At 41.0% G+C, this 18,521-nt stretch overlaps 1 protein-coding gene and 2 long non-coding RNA genes across 4 annotated transcripts; 2 read left to right on the plus strand and 1 right to left on the minus strand.

Moving 5' to 3' along the window:
- Positions 1-2,182: 2,182 nt before the first annotated feature.
- On the plus strand, positions 2,183-6,932 carry LOC103710428 (cinnamoyl-CoA reductase 1-like). Its single transcript, XM_008796127.4, has 5 exons — positions 2,183-2,540; positions 2,647-2,801; positions 2,926-3,114; positions 3,218-3,570; positions 6,485-6,932. The coding sequence occupies exons 1-5, from the start codon at positions 2,402-2,404 to the stop codon at positions 6,636-6,638; spliced, it is 990 nt and encodes a 329-aa protein (XP_008794349.1). The 5' UTR covers positions 2,183-2,401; the 3' UTR covers positions 6,639-6,932.
- On the minus strand, positions 6,131-16,041 carry LOC103710429. Of its 2 annotated transcripts, none has more exons than XR_003386323.2 (3): positions 15,773-16,041; positions 15,574-15,671; positions 6,131-6,685 (listed from the first exon to the last, which is right to left on the minus strand). It is a non-coding gene; the product is annotated as an uncharacterized LOC103710429 (long non-coding RNA). The 2 variants fall into 2 exon arrangements; XR_005512423.1 differs by having other exon boundaries at positions 6,131-6,602; positions 15,773-16,034.
- On the plus strand, positions 9,600-10,143 carry LOC120111286. The gene is made up of 2 exons (XR_005512422.1): positions 9,600-9,929; positions 10,025-10,143. It is a non-coding gene; the product is annotated as an uncharacterized LOC120111286 (long non-coding RNA).
- Positions 16,042-18,521: the final 2,480 nt, after the last annotated feature.

Below are 18,521 nucleotides of genomic sequence, written 5' to 3' on the forward strand. Positions count from 1 at the left end.
TTACGGTTCCAACAACTCGAAAATCCTGCTGACCTGAAATAAGAAACTGGGTCAAGAGCAGGTATCACAAGAAAATTGTATATAAAATCTAATTATTGCAGGCTAGAAATTAATTTTATAAAGAACATTAAGTTAAAGAATAGAACCATCAGTTGAACTCCTGTTGTATGTCAAATTTTATCCATCAAAAATAATTTAAGCATTTTTTTATCATATATTATAACATCACATATGAACGAACTATATACATAAATATCCATAGTTATTGGAAATTGACTGACCAAGCTGATAGGTTTCAAACACTACGTATGACAGGATTACGGCTTAATCAGTAAACACAACTTACACAATACTTTTAAGGAAAGAACTACCGGTAGTTGTTTTATTAAATAGTAAAAACTGAATGGAACTACAGGATAAATGCAGCCATATGAAAATAGCATGAAAGATTATTCTGACAATAGAATTCAATATTATGTGCTGGAGGTCGCCATGCCATGAAACTCCAACAAGTTGGATTGAAAAAGGTAATGACATTCAATTATTAAAATTTATATCCTGCACTGTATACACCACGCCAATCATCTCAGCTCGTTTCTATAGGCACAATTTATCGTATGCTCATCTTGGTGATTCGCCCGTGAAAATAAGCCAAGATAATTAGTATGGTACTGCACGTTTATGTAGGTGCTTGTGGTGCCCATTGTGTTTCTATACGGAGATGGCCACCCACTGATTCGGAAAACTTGCCGACTGGTCAAGGGGATGGGTTCCTTCCATGCAGTACAATGTGTATTGAGATTCTATCTTCATTGTATCATTTTTGCTTTTGATTTGGCAGGTTGTACCTACGTAAGAGTTATATGAATGCCGTTTTTATCAAAAAAAAAGAAAGAAAAAAAAACCGCTCTCAGTCCCCCACCTTCCCAATTATCACCACGTGTTTAGTTGGGTGAGTGCTGTCTCTTATTTCCTGCGGACGCATGAAAATTTTTATGCGGACTCTTGTCACCAACTAATATTCTATGAGTTGTTTGAAAGTTAGACTTTAGACTCGTCCATTTTCCCACCAACCGGGCCGCCCTGATCTAATCGAGTAAAAACGTTTTCAATTGACCAAATTTTGACAGCAACATCCGAGAGTAACCTATCATAGTTGTTTTTGCTAGGGAGGAGGGATGGCTTGTCGACTCTACAATATAAAACAAGAATTCTGAGGATGCGTCGTCTTAGTTCAACTGTTCTTATTTCAGTAATTTAAAACATTTCAACTTCCTTTGGTGTTTGTCCCACATTGCATAGTAGAAGTCATTGAACAAACTTTATATTTTGAGTCACGCCAAGTTAGATATCTCAGGATAGAAAGATCCATATGTGGAGATGCGCTTTCTATAAGTTTTCCCCTAGAGTGTGGATCTAAGGACTACGACACATGCACAAGCCGCTGCCTTATTTGTTTTGGTCCAATCCATATACATTAGGACCGAATGGTCACTGCCATTGAGAAGACAAGCCGTAAAGGACTCTTTTATAAATACTTGACTTTTCCTCTCATTCTAGATATACATTACATTTTGAGTCTCGAGGCAAGGAGCAATCAAAAGTAATTCATTCAAATCTTTGTAGTTGGAAGAGTAGACATGTTGGAATCCTTCATATTCAGTGATCGATTCCAAGAAACACGAAGTTTATCTTTAAAGACAATGCCATCCGCATGTCTTTATAGCTATGTCTTTCCTACTCACTTCATTCTTGATTAGTTGTGCTTATTATAAAAATCGGTATCTATGAAGTTAAATTTGCAACATATTGCATGAGTAAAAAGATGACTCTTAGGTAAATTACATATATTTAGGTATTAGATATTCACTTCGCATATAACCCAGAAACAAGAAATCATTCATTCCTATTCAGAAGGAATAAAGAGGAAGTGTAACCACTAGGCGCCCCTCGACGATCCTTCATCATTTTTTTCTCTTGTTATTATTGAGATCATCACTTATCCTAAAAACTTAAGTTAATAAAATAAAATAAATTTATTTATATATATTATATTTTCTTACAATTATGGCAAGCATGTTCTAGCTTTGGCTACGCTTCTTCCAACTTGCAGCGTGAAGGCTTAACTAATACATATTCCACCAACCAAGGCGATCGATTTGTCCACGTTCTAATTCTCTCGGTTTGCCAGGAATCCACGGCAGGATCGTATATAGACTAATTAATTGCTCGTCAGTTGGTCAGAAGTGACCTCACCAGTCACCGGTGACCACCTACTCCCCTTAACCGCGGCTGTTCCACCTCAGATTACAAATTGATCGGCCCTCTCATCCGCCAGCGCTCACCAACCCCACCAACTCCTCCTCCTCGCGTCTCGCACTCCCCTTGAACGCCGTGCAAAATGACCGTCGATGCTTCCACCGCCTCCGGCCACGGCCAGACCGTCTGCGTAACCGGCGCCGGTGGCTTCATCGCCTCCTGGCTGGTGAAGCTGCTCCTGGAGAAGGGCTACACCGTCAAAGGAACCGTCCGGAACCCAGGTGTGTGTGTGTGTGTGTGTGTATATATATATAGAAACGACTCAGTATATTCTAATCGTCGATAGTCTTCGTGTTAGTTTTTAGCAATCCCGCTTATATGTTTTAGATGATCCAAAGAATGCGCACTTAAAAGCTCTGGAAGGGGCGAAGGAGAGGCTGATCCTCTGCAAGGCTGATCTCCTTGATCATGATGCCCTGCGGGCGGCCATCGACGGGTGCCAGGGCGTCTTCCACACCGCTTCTCCGGTGACCGATGATCCGGTAAACGTTTCCACCACCGACTCTTCTCATAGTTAACTGGTTTCTAGAATCAGCAGAATTTAGCCTTGCCTGCTGGATTTGATTGGATGACTAAAACGAACACGACGTAATATTCTAACTCCAGGAGGAAATGGTGGAGCCGGCGGTGAGGGGGACCAGGTACGTGATCAATGCAGCCGCCGACGCCGGCACCGTCTGCCGCGTGGTGTTCACCTCCTCGATCGGTGCCGTGACCATGGACCCCAAGCGCGGGCCTGATGTGGTGGTCGACGAGTCATGCTGGAGCGACCTGGAGTACTGCAAGAGCACCAAGGTTGGTTAATTAATTAGCTCGCAAATTGGATCGATTTCGTATAAACTAACCGCGATGATGCCGACCGATCGAATTGCACACGGATACGAAATGGCTGTCGCAGAATTGGTATTGCTACGGGAAGGCGGTGGCGGAGAAGGCGGCATGGGAGATGGCGAAGGAGAGGGGGGTGGAGGTGGTGGTGGTGAACCCGGTGCTGGTGATGGGGCCGCTGCTGCAGGGGACGGTGAACGCCAGCGTGAAGCACGTGGTGAAGTACCTTGACGGCTCGGCGCACAAGTACGCCAACGCGGTGCAGGCGTACGTGGACGTGCGGGACGTGGCGCTGGCGCACCTCCTCGTGTACGAGGCCCCCGGGGCCGCCGGCCGCTACCTCTGCGCCGAGACCGTCCTCCACCGGGAGGACCTCGTCCGCATCCTCGCCGAGCTCTTCCCCGAATACCCCGTCCCCACCAGGTAATAATTCAGCTCTGCTCTTTCTTTCTTTTTTTTTTTTGGTAAAAAACTCTTTCTTTCTTTTGCCCCCCCCACTCTCTCTTCCTCTCCGGGCCCCGCCCCCCAACCCCTCTGTGGTTGACGTCACGCATACGCGGCTCATAACGCGTGTGGCGTCACCCATTCGCGACTCATAACGTGTGTCTGTTCTGCTTGCGTGTAAACAGTTCCGGCGGAAGAACGTGCCCCCCGTGGGGTTCCTTCGCGTTTCATCAGGGCCGCACATCAAGTGACGGCACGGTCCAGCCATATAAGGCCGCTAGTGGGTCGGGTTAACCCGTAGTCCAATCCGACTCGCTTGAACCCAAATTGACTCATTTTAGAGGATCCGTTGGGCTGGGCTGGGTCTTAAAATTAAACCCATTATATTTTTTTGAATCGGATCTGAATTTACTGGTTCAGACCCGAACCGACTCGACCAGGCCCATTTGAAATTTGGATAATTTTAGATTTTCAATCATTCAATCCGATCCAATCCAAATCTGTAAAATTATTTGGCCCTGCAGGCTGCAGCCGTAGAGATACAAACACAAGTTCTGAAGCCATAGATGGGTTGACTCGAACCGGATCCGAATTTTTGGATTGGGTTCAGATTATACATAGACCCGACCCAACCCGATCTTTTATCGGGTCAGGTTTGGATCTAAAATTAGGACCGTAACAAGAAACCAAGTTGGGTTGGATCACTCATGACCCATTGGCACCCCTATATAGATATAACGAGAGATGGATTTAGCTACACTTGAGTCGATCTACGTTCGGAGTCACTCAATTTATATTACATATTAGAAGTTTTATATTGATAATTCGAGCTATTAGTTGTGAATTATTGTCTTTGTTTATGCAAAAAAATATATCTTTGAAGTTCCCTAACCTATACATCAAATAATAAATAAATATATATTTATATTATTTAATTTTTTTACTTGATGTATAAATTAAGAGTATGTAAATTATATAATTTTTTATATATAAGTAGTTTAGAGATAATAAATCATACTCAATGATCTAGACTATCGATGCAGAATTTTTATTATTCACTATAGACCTTGATATCCATATGAGTATAGTTACGCCTAGGCCTTTATATATATATATATATATATATATATATATATATATATATATATATATATATATATATATATACACACACACACACACACACACACACACACTCATCAAAAAAGTATTAAAGCCAGCTACCATGATTGATATGCCTAAATGCTAATGATCCAATAATTTCTCAATGAGTAGAATTTTAAATAACTATAAAATATAGCAAAATAAATTACTAAATAAAGGAAAACCAAAACATTCCTTCATTTATTTTTCCACGGAGGATCGGTTTGTTTCGTTGTTTACCGCCTTAAGATACTGCGGTTTAATGCATGGGGTAAAGTAATAGATTTATACCTGTTAATCTGACCCTACTCTTGTTTCAATATTTATATGGTTAGGAAAGAGACTTCTAGGGTGACGTGACGGAGAGATGGCGACGGGTAACTACTACTATTTTTTATTTCCATTCGTAAGAGAAGAGAGGGCCAGTGTTTCTCCCCTTTAGTTTTCGAAAACCTCCTTGCTTCATATAATAGGTGAAACAAGTTTCGCATCGTAGCCATCGAACCTCGCCGAGACGATGACATGTTCTGAGAGGGAAGTCGCGATCCGGGATCATAAAACTGCAAGGAAACGCTGCATACCTCAATTTGACAAGAGAAGCACCTATCGACGGATTGGACAAAGAAAAAAAAACAAAACAAAACCCACCAGCCTGCACGTGTATTTATATTTTTAAATAAATATAAAGAAGGACCCAAAGAAAATTCTAAATAATGGAGTTTTCTAAAAGAAAACTTTTATGAAAATCCTACCCACCAAGTCCGATTCGTGGAAGCTCTATGGTTAGGTAAGGGCTATTTGGTTAGGTACTGGTAATGCCACGTGTATGCGTCTGTTTGAATGTCTGGTCGGACTCGGATCTGGTGCTGTAGGCGGCACGCGTAAGTTGTCGGAAGTGGATGGCTCCCGAGTTATATCCTATTTGAATTGAGACGCACGCATGTCGCATGCTGAGATATATCGAAAGATGGAAACTTGTCTTCAAGCCTCTTCGGGCCCCGCCTATCCCTGACATAATCCTCAAATATTCGTTTCATCCACCTCTAGGTGCAATCCCGACAATTAATGACCAAACTGCCCTCAGTTTTTTCTTTCTTGAATATAATAGTAATGCTATATTAATTTATTATTACATTATTAAAATACTAATTAGTATGGCTACTATTTTCATATATTGATATTTAGTATAATATTATGTTGCAGTAATGTTATAATAATATGATATACTACACTAAAATAATGTTAGTATTGATGTTGTCTTGATACATCCATATTAGAATAATATTAATTTACTAATACAATTATGTCGACATATTATATCAAAATTACTATACAAATAATGTATTATATATTTCTTATATATTTATATTAAAATAAAGTAACCACAAATTTGTCTGATTCGATAAACACGATTAGATCTTTTTTTAAAAAAAAATAATAATCAACATCATTCATTATTTTTAAGAAGCAAAAAAAATCACTCAGTTACATCTACTCATCATACAAACAGTTGTAAATAGCTCTTAGGTGGCACTATAACATATATTTCTTAATTTGTTTGAGTGAGATTTCTCGATTACTCGATCATTTTCTGAACTTTTTAAGCCTTCTAGCAATCATTTTGTCAAACTCAGATCAATTGTTATGCTTACCGTCTTGCCCTCTTCCACTGCTCCAATGTTGGCATTAGAAGAAGAAGATACTGCTGCTCATTTCTTGGTACTCACGGATCAAAATCATGGCATTGCAGGTGCTCCGATGAGGTAAATCCTCGGAAGCAGCCATATGAGTTCTCGAACCAGCGGCTCAAGGATCTCGGCCTCCACTTCACGCCGGTGACTCGCAGCCTCTACGAAACAGTAAAGAGCCTGCAGGAGAAAGGACACCTTCAGATCATTGCTTGATGATCCTATCACATTCTTGCACCCCCCCCATTGCTTGCTGCAGCAGACTGTAGGCACATGAACTACAATAAGACCACCAACATACTGCACTACAATATGTGAAAAAAATATAAAAGATTGTTGTTAATTATATTCGAATTAGAAGGTCCATTTTTGTCTAAAGCACCTGTTGGAGTTCAGGACCGAACTAAAAACTGTAGCTTTTTTTTTTCATTCATAAGCACATGGATCTCTGTATTGCAATTATATATTAATGTTTAAGACAGTTCATAGATGAAGTAGAATAGTTATTTATAACCTTCTAATACCAAACTGGAGGGCAGTTAGAAAGAAATGCACAGAACATCCCCTTCAACAGCAACTCACGATCATGAAGGCCCTGCATGCCATCTAAAACCCGGGCATCCTCGAGTGAAATGCAAATGTGAAGAGGCACACAGAACAAATATATGGATTTCTGATTTATGGTGTGCTTCACTTGCTTCCCTCTTTCGAGGGAAGGGGGTTAGAATTCATGTCCAGTTCCAAAGTTTGTTTTATGAGGTGGTGGCGGCGGTGGTGGAATTCATGTCCGGTCCAAAAGTTTGCTTTATGAGGAGGTGGTGGTGGTGGTGAGCAACAACAACAACCAAAAAAAAGTGCTATGATATCCCTTCTCCTCTCTATTTGTTTCGTATTTTTGTCAAAATTGGATTTTATGTGCATCTATTCCTATTGCCACTTGAAAACACAGATTTTTAGCAATTTATAGTATATAATAGGCATGGTACATGCATCTTACATTCCAAGTTTCCATATATCTGTTTGTGCATGAACAAATATGAACATATATTTCATAACTATGTACAATGTTTTCTTTTACTATTTTCTATTATAATCCTGAGCTTTAAAATTCCTGACTACATCTTTTTGGAGCAGTATAACCAAATTGAAATGAAATATTTGGAAGCGCTTGATCAAATGATAAACAAGCGCATGCACTAAACCAGCATGACCTATTTCTTCAAATTTATAAAGGAAAGGTACAATGGGGGTGCTATGGTCCGCTAAGTTGCTTATTTTATCTGGCTTCTACATGCCCAAAGCTAGCATTTTTCTCCAGCAAAACCATGAAAGAAAAGACATGTAGATCCAACACGTCTGAAATCAACCGTCAAAATTTTGCACAAACCAGAATCCCTGTATATGACATGCTGCAAGTTGGCAGCTACACATGCAGACACATTATAAGAGTAACAATTGATGACCATCCAAGTGGCAAGAAATCAGGAATATATGTTGCCACAAAAGAGGTCCAGTCACTATTACTGCGATGATAATGGTTAACGGATGCTCATGAACGGTGACCATAACAATATGCAGCAATAGGTGAAGCCTAGCAAAATATGTTGGTGGCAACATTTTGTTGATGAATTTGACTTATCATAAAACAAGCAAGCTAGCAAAATTAAATGCAACAACTCTGTAGGCTGGCATAGACAAATGACACAACACCACAAGCAGATCCCAAGGATCTCATGGCAGGAAGCAGTAATAGCAAACAAGCCACCAATACTGCTAAAAACGGCAAAGAAGGTGAATGAATACCAAGGAAGCCTGTTATAAAAGGAAAAGAACTACAATAGACACCTAATATGCAGTGGTACCTAGAGCTGTGGACCCTAGACAAGCACACACCACTGTTTGATGCTTATCCCAAAAAAGAAAAATTTCGGTCAAGATAGGTCTCTATTAAACATAATGGCATTTCCTTAAAGCATCCAGCCCTAGAAACAAAGAGTCTCCTATATGACATGGCCAAAAAAAAAAAAAAAATCCAAGTCTCAGCAGCTGATATCAGCAGGATGAGTGTCCGATTGTGCCCTGTTGTGTGCGTCTAAAAAGTGTTGTGTGCGTCTAAAAAGTGCCGACACTTCCAGAAATCTTAAAACATTGTCCCCACAATAGAGCAAACATGGTAACTGGGAAAATGAGTCTTACGGTACAAATCTTGAGTATAAATTAAAAGACTAAAGACGATCACCCCACAAGAGGTTGGTAGGCATCAGGGCCGGCTCGAGCCTTAGGCGACTGAGGCGGTCGCCTAAGGCCCCCGGCCCAGGGAAGGCCCCCACCCGCAGCTCAGTTTTTTTTTTTTTTGCTTAATTAATGAAGATGTGAAAGGCTAGCTGATGGCCTGATAGCCTGGGAGCTGGGCAGAGAGGGCAGTGGCCACTGGCCAGTGGGCGACGGGCGACGGCTACCAGGCTATGCCCGTACGCCGCTACAGACTACAGTGCATCCCCTTCCTTCGGCCCTTCGGCGTCTTCCCGACGACAGACAGGCTAGGCACCTAGGCTACAAGCAACGGGCAACGGCTACGACAAGCAACGGGTATTTCCTCCCCAGCTCCCCTCTTCTCTCCCCCCGTCTCTGCCGTCTGCGGCCTGCCGGTGCTTTCTTAGTTTCTTTTTTATAGCTGAACTTTCTCCGATTCTCGGCAGACTCGGCAGCTCGGCTTCTTCAGTTCTTCAGCTCGGCAGCTTGGGTTTCAGAGCGCAAAAGTCCTCCTCTGGCTCCAAGAAGGCAAGAAGCCGGCGAGTCGCCGGCCGAATCTCCTGATCTCCAGCTCTTGGACCGCCGGCCGGATCTCCTCTCCAGCTCTTGGACCGTCGGCCGGATCTCCTCTCTAGCTCTTGGACCGCTCCTGCTCCGGCTCCGCCTCCTGAGTCCGGATCTTCTCTCCAGCTCTCCTCGCCGACGTCGCCATCCTCGGCTCCTCCCGTCCTCCAACCTCCGAGCTCAGGCCTCCTCGGCTCCGCTTGGACCGCTCTAAAATCCACCGTGCTCCTCCTCTGAGGCCTACACTAGCAACAAGTTCCCTACTATATGTATCTTGGCCCTCTCCTCTGATGCCCAAACAGAGAACGTCTTTTTTTTCTTTTTTTCATATATATATATATATATATATATATATATATATATGCATAAAGAATCTTTAAGTTTGTTTTTTTTAAAGATCTTACCCCTTTTTTTGGCTCTATTGTGAGTCTACTCTTGTTTGTTTAGTTTTTGTGGATTTACTCCTTTTTTTTTAGTTCATATTCTGTACATTTCTACTTATTTTTGCCCAGAAACCAAACCTCTGTTTTCACAGTTTTCATTCTCTCCTTTCGTTCCGCACCCATTATTTCTGTTGCTTATTGCTTAGATCCCAGTCTTTTTTTGTTTGGCATTTTTCTTTTTTCCCTTCTAAAATAATCAACTCTGTTTTCAGATATTAAACAAAGACGATATATGCTTCCTCTTATGGTAATTTTGTGTGCTTTCCACTTACAGTTTAATTCATCTATCTTTGACAGCAAAAACATTCTTCTAATGAGAAATAATGTCTTGTAATTGTACAGATAGAAATCGGTCTACTTGTATTGCAGCAGCTAAGTGGAATCAATGGCATCTTATTTTATGCTGGCGCTATTTTTAAATCTGCTGGTATGTCCAAGTAATTCAAATTTGATTTGTCTTCACACCTTACAGTACGATATACTGTTTATTCAAATTTATGTCTCATGGAGCTGTTGCAACTATGGTTTTAAATCACAGTGTGATGGGGGTGTCTCGTAATGACCAAATCATTTTGTTCTTGTGAGAAAATAGGAATCAGGATCGGATTGGGACTGAGAAACTCATATAGGAAAGAACAATAAAGACGAATTAGTAATTTTGCATCTCAAAAAGCTAGACGAATTATTTTTAAATAAAATTTTAAAGTATTTTGCATTTATTATTTTTTTTATTTTTTTTTAAAAGGCCTCTCTTAGTGAATTCGCCTTAGGCCCCCAAATGCATTGAGCTGCCCCTGGTAGGCATAAATTAGAAGTAGCCAGTCTTGTAGCTAAATGGATAACAAAGCAATCAAGACAATAGCTGCTGAAATTAACAACCAGTTACAAAATGCAAGATTGAAGGGGAAGATAAATCATCAAAAAATATCTTGCTAAAGGAAATTAAAATTTGATAGTTATCCCAAAAGTCAAAATAATATCCTTGTGAAGGTCCAATGATGCATTAAAGAAATGGATCAAGAAGTGTCAGATGGAGGCATGGTCAAGGAAATAAATGGAAAGTAAAGTCCATAAATCAAGATTGCACCTTAGTTAAGATGATATAAGCAAAGAAAATAAGAAATTAATAGCTAGGGAAACCATACAACAGAGTGACTACATTGGTACCAGGACAGTAACAGAGTATTTCGTCATGAAGAGATTCAGAAATAAAGTTGAATAAACCCTATAATGGAAGGGAAAGGTTCATGACTAGTAATGAAAATTGATTCCAAAAACAATAAAGAGAGTACCGAAGACCATAAACTGATGAATTGATTGTAGAGGTGAACATCACAAACTGGAACAAAGATAAAAGACCTCAGGACCAGCACATCGAAGAACATAGAAAGAAACAATTTTAGGGCTTGCAATGATCAAGAAAGCCAGTAAAGAAAGGGCCACCATTGCCAATGCATGATTCATGCAACTAAGGTGGTAATAGGAGCCACCGCATATTGATAATGGGGCAATAAAGAATATTCTACGAATTAACAAGGCACATGAATGTACTTCAGGAAAAAAGATCCTTGAAACACAAAAATGAATGTTCTATAGTAGTAAAAATGGGCCTAGTTAGGTCAACTACAACTAGCATGCTTATAAAAATGTAGTTAGGGCCCATGAAGAGAGGATCATTCATAAATGGCTAGTAAAAATTAAAATGACTCATAATCGACAGCACACAAGACAAGGGACAAAATGAATAGTCATGTAGAGAGACTTGTCCTCTTTTCTTTCTCAAGAGAATGATCGGGTTATGCGATATAGAGGTTTATGGTTCACAAATGTTAGTGACAAGAATCTAGGACCACATCAAGAAGAATATGAATATGAATATGAATGTGAACATGGCATGATTCTCTCACGGTTGGTCATAAATGGAGGTATGGGGTAAGAATGATAGGATGACATGAAGAAGGGCTGTTGAAAAATGCAAAACACCAAAGGCAAAAGGCATCCAGGTCTAAGAGATAACAATGCTTAAAGGGAGACAAGCCACCAATAGTTGCTGAAGAAAGTGCTGATGATAAATAAATCATATATTAGCATTTCAAGGCCACGAGGTAGCTTTGGATAAGGGCATTATACAGAAAGATGACATGCAAGAAGTGGGTGTAATGTATTAATCAGAAGCTATAGGCGTGCAAATGATGCAGAAAGATGACATGCAACAAGTGGGTGTAATTAATAATAAGTTATAGGAGTGCAAGTGTAATGGAAACAAAGGTTACAAAATTTACTAGTTTGATCTTAAAGCATATTTGGTAAAGCAAACCTACTAATGCACCATGTACAAGCAGCAATAAGGGACTCTGTGATAGAGGTAAAGGTCAAGTCAAGATCTCAGTTATAGACTGAATATTAAAGGAAGCTGGAAGGAGCAAAAAAAGTTGGTGGATTAAAGAATTTCTCAAGTAAGACACATATGGCAGAAAGAAAGTAAAGTTAAAAGAAAATATAAAAGGATAGTAATATCCACAAATGAAGATTGAGGAATCCACCCGTGTCTTGGTGTGTCAAGATAGAAGATGATGGCATGAGCAAAGAAAAAAAAACAGATAGAAGACTATGAAATCCAAGAACCAAAAATATGCAAAGGTTCACAAGTAGTCACAATTTGGGTCACAAATGCAGTCACAATAGAGGCACCAAGTACAATTTGCAAAGGGTACCAAAGAACTGCAAACAAGTAGAATTTGCCAGCTGAAAGGCAAAATAGCATCTTGTGATCGCATGACAAACATTAACAACATAGCAGGCCCAATGCACCGGCCCTGCATAGGAATACAAAGAGAAAATCTTTTCTGAGAAAGACAAAAAAACTACCAGAATAAGATAATTCAGCAATAGAGGGAAAAGGGAGCACAATGCAGTGATGGTGTGAAACCAATAATAGTTTCACAATGAAGTATCCCTGAGTTCTACCAAAATGACAGTGAAGATATGAAAGAGGATTTTTTGATGAAAATAATGGTCTTAAACAGTAAAAATAGACCAAGAAATGCAGATAAGGGAAGAAATCCCAGATGGAAGCATGAACTTTGTGAAGAAACTAGGAACCGTGAGCCAAGGCAAAAAATTTTAAGGTAGGTTGGTGGCAAGAGTTGGATACAATAGACAAACAAACCAAAAAACATGCAAAGAAAGTTAAAAGTAGCATAGTTTGTCCGAAAACTAAAAAATCTTTTAAAAAAAATTAAAAATAAAACAAAGCTTAAAATTGAAAGGAACATAGACAATGCACAATGAATCTACTCTTTATAATCTCAGGTGATCAGGTTTAACAGATTAACAGAATTTAGATCAAATAGCTTGAGACATGCATGTCCATCAATAATTATAGGGCATGTTTGGGAGCCTGATTAATTTTCCATGGATTAACCCCAAGCACAGAGAAAGTTCAGGGAGCAGCTGCTACTTACTAGAAGAATTTCATTCAGATAGGGGAAGAAACTTGCTCATGCATTTCCAAAATATCGAGATACCAAAGTTCCATCTAAAAGGTGATATATGGTGTCACCATTATTTTGAGATTCGATGAATCCAAGTTTCTGATTCCGCTAAAATTTCTCTCCCCGCAAGATTAACTTCTCCTGAAAAAAATAACCATATATGGATAAATCCATGGACAGGCTGTTCAAGCATCCAAACAGCCCCTTAATGTCCTATACAAATGGGGTGATTGTGGACTGTCAGATACTTAGATTACCTAAGGATCCTAGTGGTAGATTACCTAAAGACGATGGTGGGCTTTATTTAAGCTTTGGCTGGACAGATGGTAGAAGCTCAAGAAACAGGTGAAGCGTGATCTGGAACGATTATATTCCAGCTAATGAGTAGTCTAACTAAACCATCAAAATCAAATTCCCAATTGTGAATTTGATAAGATATTGGACTTCCCACTAGATGATAGAAGCAAAGCCTAAAAAGATGCTGCGGTCTTCTGAGAAACTTCTTGCTGGTGGTATAGCAAGAGAAGGATACAATGATGTTTCTCATGAATCAACTAAGCAATAAAGATCTCCATAAGTGGTTGAGCTCTCCACTAGTAAGTATTTAAATCCTTCTTTATTATCTTCATCGGTAGTCCTTTCATGATGGTCTAAGTTCTGATACCATGACACTTGAAAAATAGCCCCACCAACGATGGCAGACTCAATTTTAAGATCTACATAGAAGAGCCAAATTTATTTGAGCATTCAAACTCAAAACATTGATGCTTCCCACCAGAAAAATGAAATAAAAAGCACAATTGACTGCAATATTATAGATTCTCCTAGAATAGTATAGTGCGGCTTTGATGTGCTCAACTTTTGTTCTAGAGCAAACATGTCGAAGCAAGCCTTTGGTCTGTGCTTTGATTGGATTACCTGTCTTTATGTGCTGGAGAGTGTACCAAACTTCCTTGAGCATCCCAAGCACAAGTCTTGAACTATGATGAACATTATATTAATTAAACATATATGTGTCAAATATTAGTCTGTTGGCCTTAGCACAACGGTAATGTTGCTCTATTGTGATTTAGATGTCACACTTCGAAATATGAAAACAACAAATTTGCACATGAGGGTAAGGCTGCGTAATTCTGACCCTCCCTAGACCCTACACTTGTAGGAGCCTGATGCTACAATGCCCTTTTTATACTTGTTGAATGTATATACACTGACATAGGCCATTATGCCACCTTTAAGACATAGCAAGGTCCTACATGGCATTATACTTAGGAGTTAACTAGCATCAAGGTCTTTCCCTTTTGTTTAGACAAACAATGAGAGGAATTATGATGTATTAAAAAAAAAGGGAGCTACTGAGTTTGAAAGATCTAAGGAAAACTGTAAAAAAAAAATAATTTGGGAAGTATTGGTGATCAAGGCACGAGATTGATTGATCTATTTGTCTTATTGTCTGTGATACCTAAATTGTTTAACTCTACTTTTTCTAGCAGACCTAACTAACATCATATCTAGTAGCCCCAACAGGAAGATATTTTTCTAGAAACTGATAAACTTTATTGGAAAAAGCAAAGGACAGGCATAATACAAGCATGAGATGTCAGCATGAATTATTTATGTAGTTAGAATAGAGCAAGAAGCACAGTCCTAGCTCAAGTACTTGGCTGCATAAAAGAAAGCCCTAAAAGGTATTGGCTGCGTGAAGGCGGTGTAGAAACATGTAAAGTTCCTTTCTTTGAGATAAGACCTGGCCGAATTTGTTGGTAAGTCGAAACATCATTCCAAAGAGGAAGAAAGAAGACGTATGAAATGTTTCTCAATCACAGTTCCTGATGTTTTCGTCAATCTTGTATCCTCATCTGGTTACTGCTTTTCTAGAATCATTTTGTCTAGGAAGCAGCCATAAAGAAAGACAACCTTTTGCGTTTCTTCTATATGTACGATTTGATAATTGTTTTTCCGTGTCTCATTCATGATGGCGTTAAAAGATTTGAAAGCACTTAGATCCATGATGGATGTCACTCCCTCGTAACAAAGCACATATTAATCTAATAATCTTTGAGGAGCCATAAAAAGCAAACAACAAAATCGTTTTTTTTTCGTTTGTTCCCTTATTGTTAGTTTCACATCACTATACATACACATGTTTATGAAGAACAGAGCAATAAGACCAGAGAAATAAACCAACTTCTTGACAGGTCTACAACCACAGAACTTAGAACAAGAAACCGTCCAGGCGACATCAATCATCTCAACGAAACAGTTTTTAATCAAGAACTTTTCGAGATTCAACAGAACAACACAGCATCTGAAAGAAAGGAAAGAAAAGAAATAGTTTTCAATCAGGGAAGAAAAGCGTGCAACTAAAAGAAAAGAAATTAGGGTTTGAAGCTGTACGGCTGAGGGAGGGAGCTGGGTTCTCTCCGGGACTCATCGCTGTCGAGAAGCCTCCGCACCCTCTTCTTGGCAAAATACTGCCGATGGAAGTGCTTGACCTATCCCGGAATCCAAAAGCAATGAAAAGAAACAGTTTTTAATCAAGAAAGGAGAAATCCGAAACCCGGAGTTCTTGGAAGAAAGAAAGCAGAATACCCACCCAGGTTGGGCGGCATTGCCTGACGATGTGGGCTCGGGAGGGGAGAGGTAGGGGAGGCGGACCTCGGTGGGCTTTTCTTGTCCGCCTCCTTCTGCAAGCGCGCGTAGAAGGCGTCCCGCGCCGCCTCCGCTTGCCAGGAAATAACGAGAGAGAGAGGAAAGGGGGCGGGGTTGGGAGGTTGGCAGTACACCTTGCAACCGGCGCCCCGGCCTTCCCAAGAAACAAAAGAGCTAAGATTCGGCACTCGATTCGCCGGAGACGCACGTATTCTCCGTGCGGGTCGGGCCCCTTGCATCTCTAGGAATCTTCGATGGGGCAAGGCCGCAAGGTGAGAGTAAATTTATCTTTAGAAGAAGATCCGGCTACTTTAGTTGAGTGAATTCAAAGTAGAAAATAATTATTATTTTAAAATATACATATATTTTTAAGAGAATGTAGCTCTTTCCGAGCTATTTATATTTATCGAGAGGCAAATAATCCTGCTAACTAGTTCACCTCCTATGCTACATAATACTAGGAAGGAATTTTCTGAAAAAATTACGAGTCTATTTTATTTTCTCTTCTCGTCAATTTTTTTTTTAATCTTATTGGTTGTACTTATGCGGGATCAGTGTGAATCGCCATTGTATTAAAAAAAAAAAGAAATGAACCAGAAAGCCGGGCTCAGCTTAATTAATAATATTTTTAAGCTTCGTTGAACCACAACTAGAGTAATAAAATATATTTTTTGGAGAGCAAAATCAAACATGTTGATAAAAAGTCATTTGCTGGTCTAGATTAAAATGGTGGCTAAATGCACGAAGCTCCCACTATTATGAGGTCCGGAAGCGTCGGATGTACGTAATAGAAGCAACCTTATTGTTGTATAAACAATAATATATTTCAAAAATTTAAAATTTATAGTAGAAATATAGGCCAAAAAAATGCAGCATATGATAGATAAAAATGCAAAGGTGTTAAGATTGATTGTAACTTTTAATGTAAAAATACTTCATTGCATCAAGAAAAATACAATTGATCATATCTATTAGATTGGAGATAGGTTGGACATTTATGTTGGAAACTATCTATTTCTACCCCTACTGTACTTGAACTCCACCCAAAGACATACTCCATAATGCTACACTTTAAGTTAGTCTTTAAATGTGTCGAGAGACCCCCTTTTTTTTTTTTTTTTTTTTTTGCTGAAAACGGGTTCTCATACAGTACGTGTACGAATACACCCAATAAAGTCAAAAAACACTAGCTCACGGAGAGCCAGTGGCAACTCTCCCTCCCCAAACCAAAAGGCGTACCCTGAATGATGAGCCGCGAAGGCAGCCACCCAGTCAGCTGCCCCATTGGCTTCTCTGAATACATGCTTGGCCTGGATGGCCACCCCAACCCCACACATCATCCCAATATTCCGAACCAAGGGGTGGTCTAAGCCCTCACCCCTCAGCCCCGCCCGGATCCAGCTGATGACTGTAGCCGAGTCGCCCTCCAAGACAATCGATCCAGCCTGCAGTACCTGCCTCGCACATCGAATACCTGCCCAGGCAGCTCGTAGCTCTGCCCCGGGAACTGATGTGCCGAACAACTGACAGCCACCTGCTGCCACCACTCTGGAGTGCGGGTCTCGTATCACAAAACCCGCACCACCTCGCGAACCTCCATCCAAGACCGATCCGTCGAAGTTGACCTTGAGAAAACTCGGGGGTGGGGGCTCCCAGGTGAAGAACACCAGCTGAGGAGCTGCCGAAGCAGGAAAGGAACCCCAGGTGTCTCGAACTGTCAAAGGTCTATCTGAATAGGGGCTGAACTCCAATGCCTGTACTCGCGCGAGCTCTGCAACGAACCTCGGTGACACCCTGCGCTCACCAAGGGTGCGGGCGTTCCTCGCCAGCCAGATCTGATGTGCTGTGCAGGTCGCTCGAATAGCCTCCTGACATATCTGCGGCCGGGCCAGCCACTGCTGCATCATCCGTAAAAACTGAAGCCTCCCACACCAAACCCCCTGCGGGAACCCTGCCCACAACCATGCCGACCTCGCCCACGTACACTGGAAGAGCACGTGGTCGACCGACTCCTCCACGCTGCATGTCCCGCACTCCGCAGGGATCCCCCAACCGCGCCTACTCAGCACTGCCCTCGTCGGAAGGCGATCCCATGCCACCTTCCAAAGGAAGAGTGCTGCCCTCGGGTGAAGCCCGGACCTCCAGATCCAAGTGTAATCCTGGCCCGACTCATGCTCCTGCTGGATAACCCTGGCAAGGTCTCCCAGTCTGACACAGGACCGGCAAGAGGTACCCCAAACCCTGACATCAGCCCCCCACAACCTGGCACTGGAAGGGACCGGATCCTCTCAGCTAGGTGTCCTCCGAACAACTGTCGCAGCCTATCATCATCCCATGCTGAGTCTCCTGGGGCAAGAAGATCGGAGACCCGCAATCCCTCCACTGCCTCAACATCGATCATGGTCGGCCAACACCTCAGTGGGACGGTGTCCACCCATGGGTCCGCAGTCACATCAATACTCCGCCCATCGCCAATCAGCCACCTGGTGTTCGTCGAGAGACCCCTTCCATAACATTTCACTAGCTGCTCATCCCAAAGTTACTTTTCATCATTCCTCCAACCTCCAGCGCTAACTGCCTCTGCATTCATGCATACTTGTCGACGTGCTCTTCATTTGACCATTTTACAATACCATATATGCGTCATGATGTACTAAAATTCAGGTGTAAGCATAAATAATCAAACTTAAATG

This window comes from Phoenix dactylifera, chromosome 7 (genome assembly GCF_009389715.1).
Source record: "Phoenix dactylifera cultivar Barhee BC4 chromosome 7, palm_55x_up_171113_PBpolish2nd_filt_p, whole genome shotgun sequence".
NCBI classification, from domain to species: domain Eukaryota; kingdom Viridiplantae; phylum Streptophyta; class Magnoliopsida; order Arecales; family Arecaceae; genus Phoenix; species Phoenix dactylifera.

What these genes read in the sequence shown, in the direction of transcription:
- LOC103710428 (XM_008796127.4), top strand. Translation starts at nt 2,402, where the DNA reads ATGACCGTCGATGCTTCCACCGCCTCCGGCCACGGCCAGACCGTCTGC. An exon ending in AGTACTGCAAGAGCACCAAG is followed by an intron (nt 3,115 to 3,217) that starts GTTGGTTAATTA and finishes TGGCTGTCGCAG; the next exon opens with AATTGGTATTGCTACGGGAA. An exon ending in GAATACCCCGTCCCCACCAG is followed by an intron (nt 3,571 to 6,484) that starts GTAATAATTCAG and finishes ATGGCATTGCAG; the next exon opens with GTGCTCCGATGAGGTAAATC.